Below are 22,500 nucleotides of genomic sequence, written 5' to 3'. Positions count from 1 at the left end.
AGAGTATCAAATGCTGTCGTGTCTGACGAAGCTTGTAAAATCTATTAATATATGTTGTTCAAACTAAAAAAAAAAAAGAAAAAAGGCTTTCTTCAATATTCAAGTTTCCAAGAACTCACGACAAGTAAAAGGATGCCATTTTTTCTCCAGAACTAACTAATTAATCGAAGTGTCAAATTGCAAAATAAATTTCATATATTCTTGATTTTAGAATGTCTTATATATGGACATTTAAACAGATTTAATCATTCCCTTTTTTTTATTGCGTTGGTATGCGTGTGCATTGTCGTCGTGGATACAAATTAGACTAGGAGCAAGATTAATAGAGTTTAAACAAGTGTAAGGTGGTCCAGACCATGTGCAGTGTCTGCAATGTGCCTCTGATGAACTGATTGGATCCTATTCTACAATTTTAGTTCACTACAATATTGATAAGCACTGTCAAGCACACAGAAGTCTCACAAAATAGAAAAACAACAAATAGACAAATACAAATATAGCTCAAATATTAAGGTCAGTGAATGAAAAAGAGTGTGAAAAGTCGCGATATGTTGAGTGAAGCCCCTCATTCAGTAAATTCATCCCCATCTGCAATGAGTTAATCTTGAGTGTGCAGTGTTCGATTCTTCCTGTAAAAGCTTCCATAGAAATGACACTTGTTCACTGCATTTCCTTGATATACTAAGACACTCATTTTTTAAGCTTCATAGCTGTTGGTCAGCCATGGCTCCTCCCCGCGGAAGGACACAGTCGCCAGTCTTCACCCTTGCGACCAGCTTCGCCAGCCTCCTCACCCTGGTCACCCTGGCTGCCCTCACCAACTTGCTTACCCTCTTCGTCATCACTTGCGTGGCCTCTCCCGGCGGAGTCTCTGTGCAGGGGGAGGGCGCCGTTCGCACGGGCGTTGGATACGTTAAGGTTTGCGTCGAAGGTCTTGTTTCTTGTTTTTTTGGAAGAGGATTCTCTTCCACACACATAAGTGTATGAATTTAATATTGTCATCTGGGAAAAGGAAGGAATCTTGTCCTTTGATATTTGCATGTGGTAATGCTCTCACACATACATGTATAAGTGTATACAAATGCATACCTTTATCTGTCAAGTAATACATATATGATGCATGTGTGTCGTGATTTTGTGAAACTAAAAAACTAAATCATTTTACAGGTAGCCACCACGTTTCCGAGTTCATTTTCAGATTGTAAGCTGAAGGCAGAAGTACTAAAACATAACACTTATGCTGCATGTGCTGCCCTGTGCAATAGCACCCCGGACTGCTACATCTATTGCATGAAAGGTCAGTTGAAATTTCATTGTCAGATGAAAGTTCATAAGATTAGAGATTAGGAATGCCAGCCAATATCAACCAAATGTGATGGAGCCTATGAAACCAATATACTCAAATACAGTTAACAGAATGGTGTAAATTACCTTTGGTTCGTTACTGTAACGGATATCTGTTGCAAGTCATATCTTCCAAATATGCATCATGGCTTCATTACATAAACATACTAGTTGTCTTTTTACATTAGGCCTTCAAATTCTGTGCCCTTAACCTGTTTAGCAGTGATACGCTGTTACAAGTAATGTCTTTCCTCTGTACTTTATATCCCCATCTCATATCACTCTATCTTTCTCATGATATTCCCATCAGCTACCATAGCTGTCTCCTCTCTCCCCTTTCTAGCTGCTACTCTTCAGGTGCTTAGGTCACTACAACAAACACCGTACAAGCCTTGCAACTGCTGTGTAGATCTTTACTCATCTTCAACATTTTTCTTTCACACACTACACTGCTGACCACACTTCTCCATCAATTGAATGCATTCCATAAATGATTTCCAGCATGTACTGCTCTCTCCCTCCCGTGTTACTGACACTCATCTTGACCTTCCTTGCATATACCCTCAAACCTGTCCTTTCTAAACACTCATGCCACTATGCTATCCTCTGCTGCAGGTCTTCCCCTGACCAAGCCAGCCGCACCAGATCATCTGCATATAGCAGGTTTCAAATGTAGATCCTTGCTATAAAGCCAATTTAATGTCAAACTCTTTTATGTCTCTGTTCTTAACCCACTGTACATATCCTTCACCATATCAATTAGTCAATCTAGCTCTTTCTCCAGCTCCCTTCCAAGATATTTTCCTGTAGTTTTACAATCACAAATGCATCTAACATTTTTTTGTCTTTCCTAAATTCAAACTAATCAACCTTCCGTTCGCAATCCTTTCTATCACTCAGCAGATGTTCTGTCACCTTCAGACCCCTATGATTCTTACCTTTTAAAGAATCCTTTGGTACAAATCCTTCTCCTGTCATGCAGTATCTCATGCCTTATTACTCTATGCAAAAGTTCCACCATTCACATCTTGCCTTCGTCTCCCATTGTCTTTTTATATTTTGATAATAGCCCATAAGTGGATCTATCGGCAATATTAATTTGAATGTTAAGTGCAGATACAATATTAATTAATAACATCCACGATTTGGATCTCCAGTCCCTCTGTCTTCTCAGTCCTACTAATGTATATCTTGCTCTACAGACAATGTGTGTAGCCTGTACAAGGCTCGGGTCTCCCAGAGTTGGCTAGGCGATGCCTCTGCCTCCGAGGCCAACACCTTCGCCTCATGCTACTCCTCGTGGGCCTATCGTGATATCTCCCATTTGACCACTGCAACTTCCACTTCCTATTACGTTTCCCACTTTCCTTCCCATGCCATCGATGGCTACTACTGTCATAGTTTCCAAGTGCCTTACTGTACTGCCATTTACGGTGGCCATGCACTGAAAATCGAACTGCCTGGACCGATAGCCATCAGTGTTGTCCGAGTGCAGGCGTGGTCTAGTACATACCTACCCGACGTTTACTTCGGAAATTCCTCTGTATATTCTGAAAATATGATGATCGCCACGAGTTCTGAAACGGCACTTGACGCATCTTACAGCTTCTCGGTCACGCCGCCAGAGGGCATGGAGGCCAAGTTTCTTTTCTTCCGGAGCCTGAGCAGTTATTTGTACATTTGCGAGATTGCCATTATTCCAGTTTAGTGGCCTTATAGTAAAGAATAGTTGGAAGTTCAACTCTCTCTCTCGCTCTCTCTCCTTCCTCTCTCCCTCTCCTTCTTCCTCTCTCTCTCCATCTTCCTCTCTTTCTTTTTCTCCCTCTCTCTCTTCCCTCTATCTCTCCTTCTCCATCTCCCTCTCTCTGTGAGACGTACTCCAAGGCCACGGGCTGATATGTTAAGACCACGTGGCCATGATATACTACAAGAAGGAAAGTGTCCAAGCAGGAAATCTATTAATAGCTTTAGCTTAATGCATAAAGGGTTTAACCTGGCTTGACTCACCCTCACTCACTATTGGTCACTCACTACTCACTCTCCGACCGAAGGTAGCGGCGAGCTGCCGCTCCCGCCTCTGCTGTGAGACACACCAGCCTAACAAGATACGCTTGACAAGCCACTGCTGCCTAAGTAATTATTATCATATCTATATTCCAATAAAGGAATCCAGAACTACCAGACTTTGAATCAAAACTTTTTTTGAGTACAGTCTCACAAAGTGGTAGCAGTAGCAGCAGCATTCTGCACCCCTCACAAAGTGGTTGTAGCGATGGGAACCCGCACCACCTCGCAAGGGATGACGAGCATAGGATAGTTGCCTTTAGGCCAGCAAACTTGCTTCCGAAAATCTACTGCACTCGCCACACAGCCTCACATGGGACCTCCCTCAGCCACGAGGCTTACCTGTCACAACATAGAACAGCATGAGTTCCGCTACAGGCTACCTACAACGCAAGAGTGTGTTAGGACGTAAGGCCATAGGAACATCCAGGAAATTCCAACATCAAGATTTGGAAACGTAAGGCCCTGGCTACGCAACGTGCATGGAAGAACAGGATCAACGGACAAGTTGGACCTCTCCACACCCACAAGCTTAAACTTCTCGAAATATTTCCACTTAGCATTTCTCAACAAAAAAACGTAAGTACATACAATGGGCCAATTCTCATTCATTTCTATATCTTCTATGTCTCCTCAAATATGTGTGCTCATATGTTTTAACAGTGTAAGTTGTGAAAATGTTCCTTGTTGGGTAAAGTGTTTTTTCACTCATTCAACATGGTAATTCCATTCCTATCGGTGATCGACGTTTTCAGTTAATCATTTCACTAAGTGTATTGTCTAGCTTGCCATAAAGTGAATTTAAAAGAAACTAATTTCATATGTTTTAATTCTTTCTTTCTATTGTTAATCATGGGTTTGTATTCTCGAATACTATTATTTTATAACTACATGAGCCTGAAAGTTGTTATCTTAAAGAATATTCCATTCATAAATTCCCTCTCCCCTACCCGGTCGTGCGCGTAGCATAGGACAGCCCCCCCCCCCCTCCCCCCTGCTACGTGTCCCTGGGAACAGATGTCAGGTCACAGACCCTCCCTCCTAGACGTTAAAACACGGATGGAGATATGATATGCTTTTATTGTTTCATAAGCAATACCTCCATGGTACGATGATGAAACCTTCAGAAAGGCTTTGCAAACCAGCCTTGTCGATCCTGATGGCCCATAAAACCGCTATTTTGAAGACAAACATACATACCTTCACAAACCGTGTGGGTGTAGTTACATAATCAGATAAGATTTATTTAGGGTTGTTAATTCTATGTAATCATGTTGTGAGAGAGATACAGGAATGCGCACTATTCTCTCTTTCCTTTTCACTTTTCTATATTCATATTAACCATATGGAATACGACAAATTAATTATGCTTTCTCTTGTTATTCATATTAATTAGCTACAATCTAATATATTTTTGAATTCGTAGTTGGTCTTTTTTAAATTGTTTCATTAAATAGACGAATTCGAACTTCATTTCATGATTATCATTTTTCATTTCTTGCATGATCCTGGTGCAAATTCATACTTATCGCTTGAGTTTCGACGGCCAAACGCAATTTAGCGTAAAATGATTCCCAAAATAGAGCCATAGACACTAGGGTTCCACATAAGACTTTTGCACATACTGTTAGCCAAACTATCTGTCGGATTAACTGAACAGAATATTCCCGACTCGGATCAGTTAATCATTATTATTCATTATTCATATGATTATTCGCATATGTCGTTAATTGTACTAGCTAATTATTGCGAAAGTACGAACATTAAATGTTAACGTCAGTACAGTATTTATTTCATTTTCTTGTTGAAAAGGAATGAATCCACACGATATTCAAATAACACATCTTACTCACTCATACATAAATATACTCACACAATCAATGTCACTCACTGTCACTTTCAACTCACGGATTCATTCGTTAATGTAAACACATCGTCTACCATTCTCATTCTGCATTAACTCGTCTCACACTTCTGCTCACAAACACATTTGATACTGAGTGAATGAGTGAATTCATAGTAATAAAGTCAATTTCAAAAACTGCAAAGTCAAAGAAAGAAAAATAAGAAAAAATCTATATGCACACACATTCCCCAACTCTTTGTTCGTCTTTCTTCTCTTTGGCCCTGTGTGTATAAGTTTATCAAGCAGATATGCAGATCGGCAAGAACCACAAAACGAGGCCCGTAGCAGTAGCAGACGCCAAAAAACGCCCAGAGGACAGAGTATGGCTGTCACTTCCCAGCAACCAAGAGTGTAGCACCCGTCGAAGAAGACAGCCGGACACCCTCAATAAACAACGTGAAAATCCCGCCTGCTAAGTAACCACAAGCAGCAAGAATATAGAAAACGAAGGAACCAGAATCTGACACTCCGACATCCGGGACGTGGGACAACGAGGACGTACGAACATCACCACTAGAGCTTGAAATTACAAGGCCGAACGACAAGTTCGGCCTTCGAGGACGACTTCAAATACTTTGCAAGTCGATGCCGAGCAATATGTGAGACGTACTTCAAAGCCATGTGGTTATATGTTAAGACCACGTGACCATGATATGCTACAAGGTGGAAAGTGTCCGACCAGGAAATATATTAATAGCTCTAGGTCATTGTAGAAAGGGTTTGACCTGGCTTGACTCACGCTCACTCACTATCGGTCAATCACCACTCACTCTCCGACGGAGGTTGGAGTGACCTGCCGCTCCCGCCTCTGCTGTGAGACACACCAGCCTAACAAGATATGTCCGACAAACCACCGCTACCCAAGTATTTATTAACTTATTTATGTGTGCCATAAGCTACCATCTCTCTCTCTATGTATATATGTACGTGTGTGTGTTATGGCACTGATGATCAACGCTGCTGTCCTCGAATCAATGATTTCTGCAGTGTAGGTTTGTGATTTGAACTAAGATTTATGATTAAACAGATTTGAATATTATATTGCATTACTTGGCTGGAAAGAATTTAGTCTCTGCAAATTCATATACTCATATCGATACGGTGACTTGTGCAATCACCAAAAGACTGTATATACATGAAACGACAGTATCTAAGAAACCGGAAAAGATGAATAATAATGAACAGAGTTTCCTCTATCATATTTAGAAAAGGTATGATTGGTAATAGGAAACAAGAGATTAATTGACGCATTTCGGTTGTATCATTCAGACGAAGATTCCATTTGACCTGTTTTACATATTGTATTTTTCAGAGAAGGAAGCAAAGTTATTCGTAATAGAACTTCGACCCTTGAAAGCCTTCTGTTAGTGAATTACAGCTGTTTTTGTCCATTCACTCGAACGGTCTCCTATGGTGCATGATGAGTGTACTTAGATCTAGTATCTAATCATTCAATGTTTTAGGTCATATTTTAGCTAAACATCTAGTCTCCGTTAATCAGCCTTTAATCCTAATCAATACACTGTTTCCAACACGCTAATGTGTAATATGGACTGTTTGCCTAACTCTGTAAGAGCACGTAAATATTTGAGAAACTAGAAATACTTACAGTATTAGAGAAAACGAAACGCAGCGAACAAGAATTGTATGTATGATATTGCAATATCAAGACATGATAAAGGATAACACCTATAGAACATTGAAGATTTTGCTATTGCAATTATTAAGATTGTAGTTAATGGTGGCGGTTTGGGAGTGTATAATCTGCCTTGAAATATAGTATTTTCTTCCCTCTAGATTTTAGTAAACGTAAAATTTCATTAATAGAAGTTACGGTAGACGGAAGAGCCAACAGGTTTTTCATTGTAGGAGGATTTAGAAAAAAAAAATTACAACAGATATATAAAAAAATATATATATACAGAACGGTAAGATGGAGAGCCAACCCAATGTTATTAATATTCAATCGAATGATATGTGTATTTGACTATGCTTTACATAACAACGGCCATTTGAATAATTGATTACGTGTTACAAACAATAAAGATTTAATTAAGACCCATAATACCCTCGATACATCTTTATTTTCCCTCTCATGTATATATATATGAATATATATGTATATGTATATATATGTATATATATATATATATATATATATATATATATATGTATATATATATATATATATATATATATATATATATATATATATATATATATATATATATATATATATATATATATATGTATATATATATATATATATATATATATATATATATATATATATATATATGTATATATATATATCTTTTTTTTTTCTTTTTTTTTGCTGGCGTTGTAGAAAGACAGTTTGGAAATGGGGAAGAGACCGATTTTGGAGGACGAAGGGGAAAAGTGTCGCTCTTATTTTATTTTCGAGTTTTTTTCTTGAAAGAGTAAAGGGAGGAGTGAGGAGGGAAGAGTGGAAAGGGCGAGGACGAAGACAGCTCGTGGGGACCCGAGATTATATATGTGTGTGTATGTGTTTATATCTCTATATACAAATATATATATATTGATATGTACGTATGTATATATATATATATATATATGTATATATATACATATTTACATATATATATATATATATATATATATACATATATATATATAGGTTTATCTATATGAGAAAGATCTTTCTCACATAGATTTAACCTCGCTAACCTGATTTTTGACTTGAATTTCTAATTAATTGCTGTCGAGTGCCCACGGGAATTGTCTGTAAAACCTTGCTATCCACTGCTCTGCTATGAGCACATAAGTGAATTCCATGATGGTTGTAAGGTATCTGGTTGGACAGTTCTTTTAGTGGGTCGTGTGGTCTATTGGATTAGTGGCCTGGTCTGTCAGTCTGACGGCGCGGGTTGGAGTCCCGGTCAGGGAGGTAAAATATGTATTTCTATATCAAATGCGTCACTGCATTCTACTATCTTTCTCACATAAATGTATCCTCGGTTTTTTTGAAGACGATTCTCTTCCACACACATAAGTGAATGAATTTAATATTGTCATCTGGGAAAAGGAAGGAATCTTGTCCTTTGATATTTGCATGTGGTATTGCTCTCACACATACATGTACAAGTGTATACAAATGCATACCTTTATCTGTCAAGTAATACATATGTCGCGGGGTATAAGGCTCTGTAGCCACAATATACTATAATTAGTAGGTTCCTGCCGAATTAATTTCTATGAATTGGTAGCGTGTAGAAATCAATTGACACCCCTGGATTAGTTCTTAGTAAATGAATAAGCTGCCATATGAAAAAAAATATGAAACCGTGAAAAATAAATCTTAATGAATATTCTTCAGTATTGTATAAAGTATTATATATGAAGACTGGTTCATATTTATAATTAAAAATAAAGAATCATGTCCAGCTCCTATGAAAAACAAATACCGTCAGGAAACAGAACTTAACTTGTATTATATTATGGTGATGTGACGCTTCGATGGGCTGAGTCTTCCATCGGCCGGCTAATTAAAAAAAAATCACACAGGAGGATAGCGAAACACCGTTGTCTGGCTGAGAATGGATCTATTTCCCGCTCAACGCGGCTTATATTTATAACTTTCGTGACGTCATAAGCCACGTCGAACATCGATTAATAAAGATAAAATATATACATAAATGCAAAAGAAAAGCCTCAAAATTCATACAAAATCATCATCAGGAGACAGTAAAACTGAGAAAATTATTCATTCACACTGTAATAAACTGAGAGAAATTAAAACAGTAAAATAATGCGTAAAATTGATATTTCTTAAAACAAAAACAAAGCCACTGTAGGTGTGGAAAAATAACTAAAAATTAAGGTAAAAATTAATGACAATAAAAAATGGCATAACAGGTTAAAGAACTCAAAGATGAAGCGTGAACAAATATACTTGTAAATGAATCGCAGACGAAAGTATGGAGTGAAAGGGCAAACTCAAACAAATGCGAATAAAACAAACGAAGCATAAAAACAAATAAAAGGCAGACGAAAAGAAGATAAGGTAGCAGCCGAAGATCGTACAGCAAGGCGAAACGCGCGAGACGACGGGAGATGACCGGGAGATGACTGGGAGATGTGAGGCTGCGGGATGCCACCTTACAGGGTCGAAACGCAGTGGAGACCTGAAAAATACAAGCAGTCTGAGTCCTGACAGTACACGAAGAGTGGACATGGTATAAAAGTGTGTTCTTTAAAAATAAGTATAAATATCAAACCAGAAACTTTGGATACGTATAATAGATGAAAATTATAATATTGCCCTGTAGCCAGAAGTTCCATCATCCATAATGTGAACCTCTTTAAAGTACTAGCAGTGAAATTAGCATCCTTCCCTGCAAAAATTGCATTCTGCAATCCTTTAACAAACCACAGCTAACAGCCATCCTCGAGCCAGAGTGGCACTAGGCCGAATCACACTGGCACAGAGGTCCCTAATGTCTGATAACAGCATCCCTTATTCCTGTGTGGCACTAAGCCAAGAGCTCACAGAAACAAGGTCCCTACACTAGTGCAGCTAACAGCATACCCCATCTCAGTGTGGCATTAAGCCGAGATCGCACTGAAAAATGGGGGTCCCTAAGAACATGGGGTGTCGCAAGTTGGCTGACTGGAATCCGAGAGGGCAGGATCTTGCACACATGACGTCAGGACTGCCAACCATGGATCATCATTTACTGGCTCATCCTCGTCTTCTGGAACAGCATCATCATCTGCATAAGACAGTTCTTCTGGTGGAATGTATGGTCGGAGGTGGTTAAGGTGAGCTCTTAGAACCTTGCTGGAGTCAAGATCCTGGATTTCAAGGGAAACTGGCCCTAACCGTTTGGTAACACGAGCAGGACCCTGCCATTTTGGTCCTAGTGGGCGCGGCACCATCTCCTTGTACCATACCATCTGCCTTATGTCAGGAGTAAAGGTTCCCCTTGCATGTCTGTTATAGTACCTCCCGTAGACACCTCTTGCATCTCTTGAAGCATTGACGGCTGCACGATGGGCAGTCCTTAGCCTTTCTTGAAAATCTTCATTTTCAGAAAATAATGCTTCATTCGTCAATCCTACTGGAAAATATGAATGTCTCCCTGTGAGCAGATACAATGGCTGTTCTCCGGTTGATCGGTGTATAGCCGAATTGAGTGCTAGACGAAGTTCTGGTACAAACTTTTGCCAGGTTCCTGGTCTATCTCCAACAACTGACCTGAGAGCCGCTTTTACCACACGGTTGGTACGCTCCACAAGGCCATTTGCCTGAGGGTGGTACCTGATGGTGAAATGGTGTGTGGACTGAAGCAACTCAACAAGTTCGCTAAATATCTGTGCAATAAATTGTCTCCCATTGTCAGTTTGGATGACACGAGGTGGACCAAAGTACGTCACCCAGTGGTCCAAGAAAGCTTGGTGTACTCTGGAGGCAGTGATGTCCTTCATTGGAACAATCTGAATGAAGCGTGTATGTTGGTCGACGATGGTTAAGGCCCATTTCATTGGTGCTTGACCTACATCTAGGATATCCATCGAGATTCTCTCTAAGGGGTAAAGAGCAAGAGGTGCTTCTGCCATAGAAACACGCTGAGCAACTCCACGGGATTGTTGGCATGTAAGACATCTTTCCACGTAATTCCTGACATCCCGTAGCATATTAGGCCAGTAGAACATACCACGGAGGTTCTCATAAGTCCTGTGTATCCCTGGATGCATAGCTAGTGGTGGTGTATGTGCTACTTTCAGTGCTGAATTACGTAACTTCTGAGGAACACAGAGCTGGTAGATTATCTTAACAGGCAAGTGCCTCAAACGGTATAAAACTCCATCCTTTAGTTCGAATTCAGACAGGGGTATTGGCAGCTTCCGTCTAGGCACTGTTCCTTCTTGTAGGTAAGACAGGATATCCTTAAACTTGGGATCCTGGTGCTGTTCCTCAGCTAGATTCTCTGCAGATAGGTCATTAACATCTACAGGAGCAATCTGACGTGACAATAGGTCAGGTACATAATTAGTGGGACCTTCCTTATACTTGATATCAAAGTCATAAAATGATAGGTCATGGTCGTATCGTGTCATTCGCGGTGATTTAGTGCGCTGCTTGAAAACATAAACTAGAGGTCGATGATCAGTGAAAACAACAAATTTACGTCCATACAAATAGGGATCAAATACTCGAACTCCTTCAACCACTGCCAGTGCTTCACAATCAATTGGTGGATATCATGTCTCAGCATCCCTCAACTTTCTGCTGTAATATGCAATGGCATGAGGTACCTCTTGGTCATCTTTCTGGAGAAGGACAGCTCCAAGAGCAAGACTGCTAGCATCAGTATGGAGCTCAAAGGGTTTTGTAAAATCTGGTTGCTTCAGAATAGGTGCTGTCATAAGTTTCTCCTTCAGTGTTGCAAAAGCTTGCTGCTGCTGCTCTTCCCATTTCCATTGATGTCCCTTTATCAACAGCAGGTGAAGTGGGGCGGCAATGTTGGCATAACCTTCAATGTGCTTCCGGAAGAAACCAGTTGCACCCAGGAAACGGCGCACTTCTTTAACAGTTCGTGGGGGTGGCGTCTCCAAGATGGCAGCTACTTTGTTATGATCTGGTGCCACGCCTTCGGGAGAGATGGTAAAACCCAGAAAGTTGATGCTTGTGGAGGCAAAAGTACACTTCTCGGCATTCAATTTCAGGCCGGCCACCATTAGCAACTTTAAAGTCTCTTCCAAGTCCTGAAGGTGCTGCTTGAAACCCCGGGAATATACAACAATATCGTCAAGATAAGCCAGAGTGTGGCGCCCAAGCACTGGAGATAACACAAAGATCATTGTGCGCTGGAAAGTGGTTGGGGCAGTGCTGAGTCCAAAGGGTAGACGGCGGAACTGGAACAAGCGGTAGCCGTCGCTAAAGGCCGTCTTAGGTCGGTCATCAGGGTGAACTTCTACACTCCAATAGGCTGCTCTAGCATCCAGTGTTGTGAAAGTATCAGTAGGGCCCAGCTCATCCAGCAACTCATCAATACGAGGCAAAGGGTAGGTGTCTGATGTAGTTACTTGATTAAGCTTGCGGTAGTCTACACAAAATCTCAGTGCTCCCCCCTTTTTCTTCACTAAGACTACAGGACTGAGCCAAGGTGAAGTTGATGGCTCGATTACACCAGCCCTGAGCATGGAGTTGCATTGTTCTCTGATTACATTTCTTGTTGTCTGTGGAAGACGCCACTGGCGTGTGGACACTGGTGCTGCATCTCCTGTCTCAATTCGGTGTTGTATATCTGGAATGTGGCCCACTGTCTCTTCACCTCCATTAAAGAGAACCTGGTAACCTTTAAGAAGTGACTGTATCTCCATCTTTTGGGAATCATCCAAGTGATCAAAGTCAAAAGCTGGACTACCATCTGGAGTTGTATTCTTATCCAATAGGCCAGCAGCCTCGACAGCTGCAAGGGCATGTGATGGTGGCAACTCTCCCGTGAAAAAGTCATAGTTGTCGAACCCAAAGTCTTCCAAACCGTAGGTGCGATCGAATTGGTCTTCCTCCCAATTAAACTCCTCGTCCTGTGTATCATCATCCCAATCTGCAGAATCAGTGGCACCTGATGGACCCTCATCTTGATCAGAATCATCGCCTGGAGAGTATACTTTTTCAATCTCAGCTACCGTCCCCAAACGTGTCCCTTGGGTTAGCCGTATTGTCTTTGCAGTGTCATTCAATGCCCACACAGGGCAATGGCGTCCTGAGACAGTTGTGAGTAGATAGGGCGACACACAAGCAACTGATGCTTTGGGCATGAAAATAACATCTCTCTCACTGGGACCAGACTTAGCAACCACGCCCTCCATGAAGCGCCCAGTGTGTGGTGGGAGCTCCGTCGTCCGTAGGAGATGGACAGCAGCTGGTAACATCTTGGGTGGCATTGTCAATACTGGTTCTTTAGAGTCTACGTCAATAATACCAATCTGTAGAGAGTGCATATCAGTGTAGGTGACAGGGAATGTATGACCTTCAATGGTAAGATAAGCTGAATCATTCTTGGCATCTGAAGACAAGCTGTATGAAGTTCTCCTTAAAAAGTCCATACCTAGGAGGACATCTCCTGGGAAGCTAATGTTGCACACAGCAACGCGGTGTCGGAGTTCTAACTCTGAATCAAGGCAGAAGGGAAGAGTAACCTCACACAGGGTATCTAATGGCTTGTTGGACACTCCTCTCAGCACGTGAGTAGGATCTTTACGGCACAAGTTCCCATGGGGGTCTATAAACTGGAGAGTCCTGGGCTTCAAGATGGTCACTTCAGATCCAGTATCGATGAAGCAAAGGACAGTACTGTCATTAACAATCATTGGCATGAGTGGCCGCCCCGTGCGCCCTGGGGACCTCTTGGACGCGACCTTGAGTGTGGGTATGGCTGGCTTGGTACGAGCTCCCTTGGTCATCTTGGCCAAGGGTTCTGGGAGCAGCATCTGCCTGGTACTGACGAAAGGGGCAATCTCTGACAAAATGGCCAGAGCTGCGGCACTCATAGCATCGACGGTTAAACTGTGGGGATGTGGTATCCCTCCTAACTTTTGCACGACATTCCAAGGTATCGTGTGTTGTTAGGCGATGATACTCGCACCATCTCTGGCCAGCAGGACTGGGGTTTGGTTGGTTGGTTGCAACTGGCATTGCATACATGTCCCGAGCCCTTGCAGGACGGCTTGGACGTTGGGTCCAGTCTTCTGGTTGATGGACTGTGGAACAGTGTTGGATACCGTGCCGTGAGTTCCAGATTCGCTGAGCTGCTTCGGCAATCTGGGCTGGACTACCATCTTCTTTTATAGCCAAGAAATCACGGAGCCAGGCAGGAAGGCCACTCAAGAACACCCTCTTCACAAGCTGCGATGGGTCACCGATAGCTTCTCGGTGATCTCGGTAGCCTTGATAAACGCTGCCTTCAAGTTGGAGGAAAAAGTCCATCGGGGCCTGTCCTGGGACCATCTGGATGTCGTAGAGTACCTTAAAAAAATCAGAAGTATACGTCCCCCTAAACTTGCTTCTGAGTGGTGCTTTAAAAGTACTCCAGTCAGTAATGTTGTCGAACAAAGGGGAGTTGATGATCAACTCGGCTGACCCACGACAGTTTGCCCTGGCTGCTTGAATATACACCTCTGATGTTGTAGGCTTAATGATGTTTTCGATGGCCCGGATCCATCCTTCCACTTCCTGATTTTTCTTTAGGGGCCGAGAAGCTGACACATCTCCCTTAAAGTGTGGAACAGTCTCTTTTGTGAACACATAGTTCATAGTTGGTGTACTGGAAACCTGTGAGGGCTGACGCTCTGAGTTACCAACTTGACGTGGGGAGAAGCTACGCAGTGAAGGTACCGGAGCAGCATAATGTGGAAGGGATGACACCTGGTTCTGTTGATTTCCTATAGCATCTGCTTGGGAAACTGGTTCTGGAGTTAATGAACGGCTCCTGGGAAACGGCTGCAGTGGTTCACTGTTGATGGTTGTGGCATGTGCCTGGGGAATAGAAACACCAGATCTCTGAGCCATTGGAGCTCGGGTAAGTCTGCGGACTTCCTCCAGTTCAGTGTTGCACTGCCGAAGCTGTTGTTGTAACTCCTGAATCTCACCATCTCTTGTACTGCCGTGTGATGTCAGGGTAGGAAGATCAGTGGCGGCCTGCTGGTAGATTTCTAGCTGTCGCTGGGTGTCGGCTAACTGCTCGGACTTCTCTTCAAGCTGACGACGAAGCTGTTGCACCAATTCATCCCTCTCTGGCTGACACTCGGTCTGGGAAGTGCTTGCCTCTGCAGGGCAAGGTTGCCGTTCTGCACCATGTCGTTGGAGAGCTTCCTCGTGTTGCTGTAGTCGAAGGTCGCTTTGCTCCTTATACTCCCTAAATTCACCAACCAGAGCATTAATCTTCTCCATAATTTCCTCGAACATGCTGACTTCCGCCACCATAACTTCCACAACTCGGCTAACGTCTGGATTAGAACCGCCAGCACCAGCAACAACACGATCTGATCGGGCTGGAGAAGTCACACGAGACGCAGGCTGACTAGTAGAGCGGGCGTCGCGGCGTTCTAGAAGCTGCTCGTATCTCTCCTGCCTAGTTGTTCCCTTTGGCATACTCGTAAGATACGGCAAAAGAGACGACAAAAACACTGCACAAAGTCAAATGAAAATCCGCTTGACAGCTATGAAACCATGTAGCACATTACAAAGTCAACAGAGCACATCACTAAGATACACGGGAGCACTGCGATTCACATAAGAATGAACATCAGCAAAAGAGACAGCAAAAAAAAAGGGAAAAAGAAATCGGTGCTGATAAAAATAAATACGTTAATGTCTCAATAAAACAGTTACTAAACTATATGAGCCACTAAAATCTAGCTAGGCGAGTTGATGGTAAATACGGTAAAAGTCAATAAACTGTAAAAGAAGTTATTAAACACAGAACAAATATAAAACATCAACTCTTGATAAAATGTCAATAAAACGACTACCCTGAAATCCTGAAATTAAATGCGAAGATAAAAATTGCAAGAAATATGTGGCTCACCAACAACTACAATAAACATGCATGATATAACCCCAAAGAAATAAAAGCTAAGCTGGACGTACTAATGAAGGCAATGATATACTTGAAATCCAAACTTAAAAGCAACTTACAGCAGAGATAAAAACTCAAAAACATCCAACAAAATGAAAAAGGTTACGTAACAAATCCCACCGCTGCCACCAAAATATTCCTGTCGCGGGGTATAAGGCTCCGTAGCCACAATATACTATAATTAGTGGGTTCCTGCCGAATTAATTTCTATGAATTGGTAGCGTGTAGAAATCAATTGACACCCCTGGATTAGTTCTTAGTAAATGAATAAGCTGCCATATGAAAAAAAATATGAAACCGTGAAAAATAAATCTTAATGAATATTCTTCAGTATTGTATAAAGTGTTATATATGAAGACTGGTTCATATTTATAATTAAAAATAAAGAATCATGTCCAGCTCCTATGAAAAACAAATACTGTCAGGACACAGAACTTAACTTGTATTATATTATGGTGATGTGACGCTTCGATGGGCTGAGTCTTCCATCGGCCGGCTAATTAAAAAAAAATCACACAGGAGGATAGCGAAACACCGTTGTCTGGCTGAGAATGGATCTATTTCCCGCTCAACGCGGCTTATATTTATAACTTTCGTGACGTCATAAGCCACGTCGAACATCGATTAATAAAGATAAAATATATACATAAATGCAAAAGAAAAGCCTCAAAATTCATACAAAATCATCATCAGGAGACAGTAAAACTGAGAAAATTATTCATTCACACTGTAATAAACAGAGAAATTAAAACTGTAAAATAATGCGTAAAATTGATATTTCTTAAAACAAAAACAAAGCCACTGTAGGTGTGGAAAAATAACTAAAAATTAAGGTAAAAATTAATGACAATAAAAAATGGCATAACAGGTTAAAGAACTCAAAGATGAAGCGTGAACAAATATACTTGTAAATAAATCGCAGACGAAAGTATGGAGTGAAAGGGCAAACTCAAACAAATGCGAATAAAACAAACGAAGAATAAAAACAAATAAAAGGCAGACGAAAAGAAGATAAGGTAGCAGCCGAAGATCGTACAGCAAGGCGAAACGCGCGAGACGACGGGAGATGACCGGGAGATGACTGTGAGATGTGAGGCTGCGGGATGCCACCTTACACATATATGATACATGTGTGTCGTGATTTTATGAAACTAAAAAACTAAATCATTTTACAGGTAGCCACAACGTTTCTGAGTTCATTTTCAGATTGTAAGCTGAAGGCAGAAGTAATAAAACATAACACTTATGCTGCATGTGCTGCCCTCTGTAATAGCACCCCGGACTGCTACATCTATTGCATGAAAGGTCAGTTGGAATTTCATTGTAAGGAAGGGAAAAAGGAAAGGTTCATAATATCAGAGATTAGGAATGCCAGTCAGTATCAACCAAATGTGATGGAGCCTATCAAACCACTATACTCAAATACAGTTAACAGAATGGTGTAAATTACCTTTGGTTCGTTACTGTAACGGATATCTGTTGCAAGTCATATCTTCCAAATATGCATCATGGCTTCATTACATAAACATACTAGTTGTCTTTTTACATTAGGCCTTCAAATTCTGTGCCCTTAACCTGTTTAGCAGTGATACGCTGTTACAAGTAATGTCTTTCCTCTGTACTTTGTATCCCCATCTCACATAACTCTATCTTTCTCATGATATTCCCATCAGCTACCATAGCTGTCTCCTCTCTCCCCTTCCTAACTGCTACTCTTCAGGTGCTCAGGTCACTACAACAAACATAGTACAAGCCTTGCAACTGCTGTGTAGATCTTTACTCATCTTCCACAACATTATTCTTTCTCACACTACGCTGCTGACCACACTTCTTCATCATAAGATTGAATGCATTCCATAAATGATTTCCAGCATGTACTGTTCTCTCCCTCCCGTGTTACTGACACTCGTCTTGACCTTCCTTGCATATACCCTCAAACCTCTCCTTTCTAAACACTCATGCCACTATGCCATCCTCTGCTGCAGGTCTTCCACTGAGCATGCCAGCCGCACCAGATCATCTGCATATAGCAGGTTTCAAATGTAGATCCTTGCTATAAAGCCAATTCAATGTCAAACACTTTTATGTCTCTGTTCTTAACCCACTGTACGCATCCTTCACCATATCAATTAGTCAATCTAGCTCTTTCTCCAGCTCCCTTCCAAGATAATTTCCTGTAGTTGTCTCATGATATCTAACATTTTTTTTTTGTCTTTCCTAAATTCAAACTAATCAACCTTCCGTTCGTAATCCTTTCTATCAGTTTCAGCAGATGTTCTGTCACCTTCAGACCCCTATGATTCTTATCTTATAAAGAATGCTTTGGTACAAATTCTTCTACTGTCATGCAGTATCTCATGCCTTATTACTCTGTGCAAAAGTTCCACCATTCACATCTTGCCTTCGTCTTCCATTGTCTTTTTTATATTTTGATAAAAGGCCATAATTATTGAGTGGATCTATCGGCAATATTAATTTGAATGTTAAGTGCAGATAAAATATTAGTTGATAACATTCACAATTTGAATCTCCAGTCCCTCTGTCATCTGAGTCCTACTAATGTATGATATCTTACTCTACAGACAATGTGTGTAGCCTGTACAAAGCTCGGGTCTCCCAGAGTTGGCCAGGCGATGCCTCTGCCTCCGAGGCCAACACCTTCGCCTCATGCTACTCCTCGTGGGCCTATCGTGACATCTCCCATTTAACCAATGCAACTTCCACTTTCTATTACGTTTCCTACTTTCCTTCCTATGCCATCGATGGCTACTACTGTCATAGTCTCCAAGGGGCTTACTGTGCTGCCATTTACGGTGGCCATGCACTGAAAATCGAACTGCCTGAACCGATGGCCATCAGTGTTGTCCGAGTGCAGTCATGGTCTAGTACATACCTACCCGACGTTTACTTCGGAAATTCCTCTGTATATTCTGAAAATATGATGATCGCCACGAGTTCTGAAACGGCACTTGACGCATCTTACAGCTTCTCGGTCACGCCGCCAGAGGGCATGGAGGCCAAGTTTCTTTTCTTCCGGAGCCTGAGCAGTTATTTGTACATTTGCGAGATTGCCATTATTCCAGTTTAATGACCTTATAGTAAATTATAGTTGGAAGTTGAACTATCTCTCTCTCGCTCTCTCTCCTTCCTCTCTCTCTCTCCATCTTCCTCTCTCTCTTCTTCTCCCTCTCTCTCTTCCCTCTATCTCTCCTTCTCCATCTCCCTCTCTCTGTGAAACATACTCCAAGGCCACGGGCTGATATGTTAAGACCACGTGGCCATGATATAGTACAAGGAGGAAAGTGTCCAAGCAGGAAATCTATTAATAGCTTTAGCTTAGTGCATAAAGGGTTTAACCTGGCTTGACTCATCCTCACTCACATTTGGTCACTCACTACTCACTCTCCGACCGAAGGTAGCGGCGAGCTGCCGCTCCCGCCTCTGCTGCGAGACACACCAGCCTAACAAGATACGCCTGACAAGCCACTGCTACCCAAGTAATTATTATCATATCTATATTCCAATAAAGGAATCCAGAACTACCAGACTTTGAATCAAAACTTTTTTTGAGTACAGTCTCACAAAGTGGTAGCAGTAGCAGCAGCATTCTGCACCCCTCACAAAGTGGTTGTAGCAATGGGAACGTGCACCTCGCAAGTGGTGACGAACATAGAATAACTGCTTTTAGGCCAGCATGCTTGCTTCCGAAAATCTACTGCACTCGCCACACAACCTCACATGGGACCTCCCTCAGCCCCGAGGCTTACCTGACACAATGCAGAACAGCAAGAGTTCCGCTACAGGCTACCTACAACGCAAGAGTGTGTTAGGATGTAAGGCCATAGGAACATCCAGGCAATTCCAACATCAAGATTTGGAAACGTAAGGCCCTGGCTACGCAACGTGCATGGAAGAACAGGATCAACGGACAAGTTGGACCTCTCCACACCCACAAGCTTAAACTTCTCGAAATATTTCCACTTGGCATTTCTCAACAAAAACCCTAAGTACATACAATAGGCCAATTCTCTTTCATTTCTATATTTCCTATTTCCCCCCCATATACGTGTGCTTATATGTTTTAACAGTGCAAGTTGTGAAAATGTTCCTTGTTGGGTAAAGTGTTTTTTCACTCATTCAACATAGTAATTCCATTCCTATCGGTGATCGACGTTTTCAGTTAATCATTTCACTAAGTGTATTGTCCAGTTTGCTATTAAATGAACTTAAAGAAATTAATTTCATATGTTTCAATTCTTTCTTTCTATTGTTAATCATGCGTTTGTATTATCGAATACTATTATTTTATAACTACATGAGCCTGAAAGTTGTTATTTTAAAGAATATTCCATTCATAAATTCCCTCTCCCCTTCCCCGGACGTGCGCGTAGCATGGGACAGCTGCCTCCCCCCCACCCCACCCCCCTGCTACGTGTCCCTTGGAACAGAGGTCAGGTCACAGACCCTCCCTCCTAGACGTTAAAACACGGGTGGAGATATCATATGCTTTTATTGCTTCACAAGCAATACCTCCATGGTACGATGATGAAACCTTCAGAAAGGCTTGGCAAACCAGCCTTGTCGATCCTGATGGCCCATAAAACCACTATTTTGAAGACAAACATACATACCTTCACAAACCGTGTGGGTGTAGTTGCATAATCACATAAAATTTATTTAGGTTGTTAAATCTATGTAATCATGTTGTGAGAGAGATGCAGCAATGCGCACTATTCTCTTTCCTTTTCATTTTCTTATATTCATATTAACCATATGGAATATGAAAAATGAATTATGCTTTCTCCTCTTGTTATTCATATTAATTAACTACAATCTAATACATGTATAGTTTTCAATTAGTTCGTATTTGGTCTATTTTAAATTGTCTCATTAAACTGACGAATTCGAACTTCATTTCATGATTATCATTTTTCATTTCTTGCATAATCCTGGTGCAAATTCATACTTATCGCTTGAGTTTCGACGTCCAAACGCAAAATGGTTCCCAAAATAGAGCCACAGACACTAAAGTTTCACGTATGATTTTTGCACATACTGCTAGAATATTCCCGACTCGGATCAGTTAATCATTATCATTATTCACTATTTCATTGTACTAGCTAATTAAATTGACATTAAATGTTAATGTCAGTACAATATTTATTTAATTTTATTGTTGAAAAGAAATGAATCCACACAATTTTCAAATAACACATCTTACTCACATACATATACTCACACTCTGTGTCACTCATTTTCACTTTCAACTCACGGATTCATTCATTAATGTAAACGCATCGTCTATCATTCTCACTCTGCATTAACTCGTAATGGCATAAAATGTCATGGCATAAAATGAATTCATAGTAATAAGATCAACTTAAAAACTGCAGTCAAAGAAAAAAATCTATATGCACACACCCTTCCCAAACTCTTTGTTCGTCTTTCTTCTCTTTGGCCCTGTGTGTATAAGGTTATCAAGCAGATATGCAGATCGGCAAGAACCACAAAACGAGGCCCGGAATGCGGTCGCCCAAATGACTATGTTTCGGGTGCTCAGCAGTAGCAGACGCCAAAAAACGCCCAGAAGAGAGAGCATGGATGTCACTTCCCAGCAACCAAGAGTGTAGCACCTGTCGCAGAAGACAGCCGGAATATAGAAAACGAAGGAACCAGAATCTGACACTCTGACATCCGGGACATGGGGCAACGAGGACGTACGGACATCACCACTAGAGCTTGAAATTACAAGGCCGAACGACAAGTTCGCCCTTCATGCAATATGTGAGACGTACTTTAAAGCCACGTGGTAATATGTTAAGACCACGTAACCGTGATATGCTACAAGGTGGAAAGTGTCCGACCAGGAAACCTATTAATAGCTCTAGGTCAGTGTAGAAAGGGTTGACCTTGCTTGACTCACGCTCACTCACTATCGGTCAATCACCACTCACTCTCCGACGGAGGTAGCAGTGACCTGCCACTCCCGCCTCTGTTGTGAGACACACCAGCCTAACAAGATATGTCCGACGAACCACCGCTACCGAAGTACTTATCCTCTCTATGTACATGTGTATGTTATGGCACTGATGATCAATGCTGCTGTCCTCTAATCAATGATTTCTGCAGTGTAGGTTTATGATTTGAACTAAGATTTATGATTAAACAGATTTGAATATTATATTGCATTACTTGGCTGGAAAGAATTTAGTCTCTGCAAATTCATATACTCATATCGATAAGGTAACTTCTGCAGTCATCAAAAGACTGTATATACATAAAAACGACAGTACCTAAAACAACACAAAAATGAATAATAATGAACAGAGTTTCCTCTATCATATTTAGAAAAGGTATGATTGGTAATAGGAAACAAGAGATTAATTGACGCATTTCGGTTGTATCATTCTGCTGAAGATTCCATTTGACCTGTTTTACATATTATTGTATTTTTCAAAGAAGGAAGCAAAGTTATTCTTAATAGAACTTCGACCCTTGAAAGCCTTCTGTTAGTGACCTAGATACTACTTCCAATTACAGCTTTTTTGTCCATTTACT

General features: G+C 41.2%; 2 protein-coding genes across 2 annotated transcripts; both read left to right on the top strand.

Annotated features, from left to right (window-relative positions):
- Positions 1–701: 701 nt before the first annotated feature.
- Positions 702–3,052, top strand: LOC147471598 (uncharacterized). Its single transcript, XM_086538240.1, has 3 exons — positions 702–918; positions 1,168–1,297; positions 2,547–3,052. Exons 1-3 carry the CDS (start codon positions 724–726, stop codon positions 3,050–3,052), a joined length of 831 nt encoding a protein of 276 aa, XP_086394366.1. The 5' UTR covers positions 702–723.
- Positions 3,053–15,525: 12,473 nt separating this feature from the next.
- On the top strand, positions 15,526–19,030 carry LOC147471597 (uncharacterized). Its single transcript, XM_086538238.1, has 3 exons — positions 15,526–15,582; positions 17,118–17,247; positions 18,525–19,030. Exons 1-3 carry the CDS (start codon positions 15,526–15,528, stop codon positions 19,028–19,030), a joined length of 693 nt encoding a protein of 230 aa, XP_086394364.1.
- The last annotated feature ends 3,470 nt before the right edge of the window (positions 19,031–22,500 follow it).

Source organism: Penaeus japonicus, unplaced genomic scaffold (genome assembly GCF_977035675.1).
Source record: "Penaeus japonicus unplaced genomic scaffold, GWHDUDI00000001_assembly GWHDUDI00000007, whole genome shotgun sequence".
Taxonomy (NCBI): domain Eukaryota; kingdom Metazoa; phylum Arthropoda; class Malacostraca; order Decapoda; family Penaeidae; genus Penaeus; species Penaeus japonicus.
Note: the sequence above shows the minus strand (reverse complement) of the source record. Positions and strands in the feature narration are given on the sequence as shown.

What these genes read in the sequence shown, in the direction of transcription:
- LOC147471598 (XM_086538240.1), top strand. Translation starts at nt 724, where the DNA reads ATGGCTCCTCCCCGCGGAAGGACACAGTCGCCAGTCTTCACCCTTGCG. An exon ending in CGGGCGTTGGATACGTTAAG is followed by an intron (nt 919 to 1,167) that starts GTTTGCGTCGAA and finishes ATCATTTTACAG; the next exon opens with GTAGCCACCACGTTTCCGAG. An exon ending in CTACATCTATTGCATGAAAG is followed by an intron (nt 1,298 to 2,546) that starts GTCAGTTGAAAT and finishes CTTGCTCTACAG; the next exon opens with ACAATGTGTGTAGCCTGTAC.
- LOC147471597 (XM_086538238.1), top strand. Translation starts at nt 15,526, where the DNA reads ATGAAACCATGTAGCACATTACAAAGTCAACAGAGCACATCACTAAGA. An exon ending in CATCACTAAGATACACGGGA is followed by an intron (nt 15,583 to 17,117) that starts GCACTGCGATTC and finishes ATCATTTTACAG; the next exon opens with GTAGCCACAACGTTTCTGAG. An exon ending in CTACATCTATTGCATGAAAG is followed by an intron (nt 17,248 to 18,524) that starts GTCAGTTGGAAT and finishes CTTACTCTACAG; the next exon opens with ACAATGTGTGTAGCCTGTAC.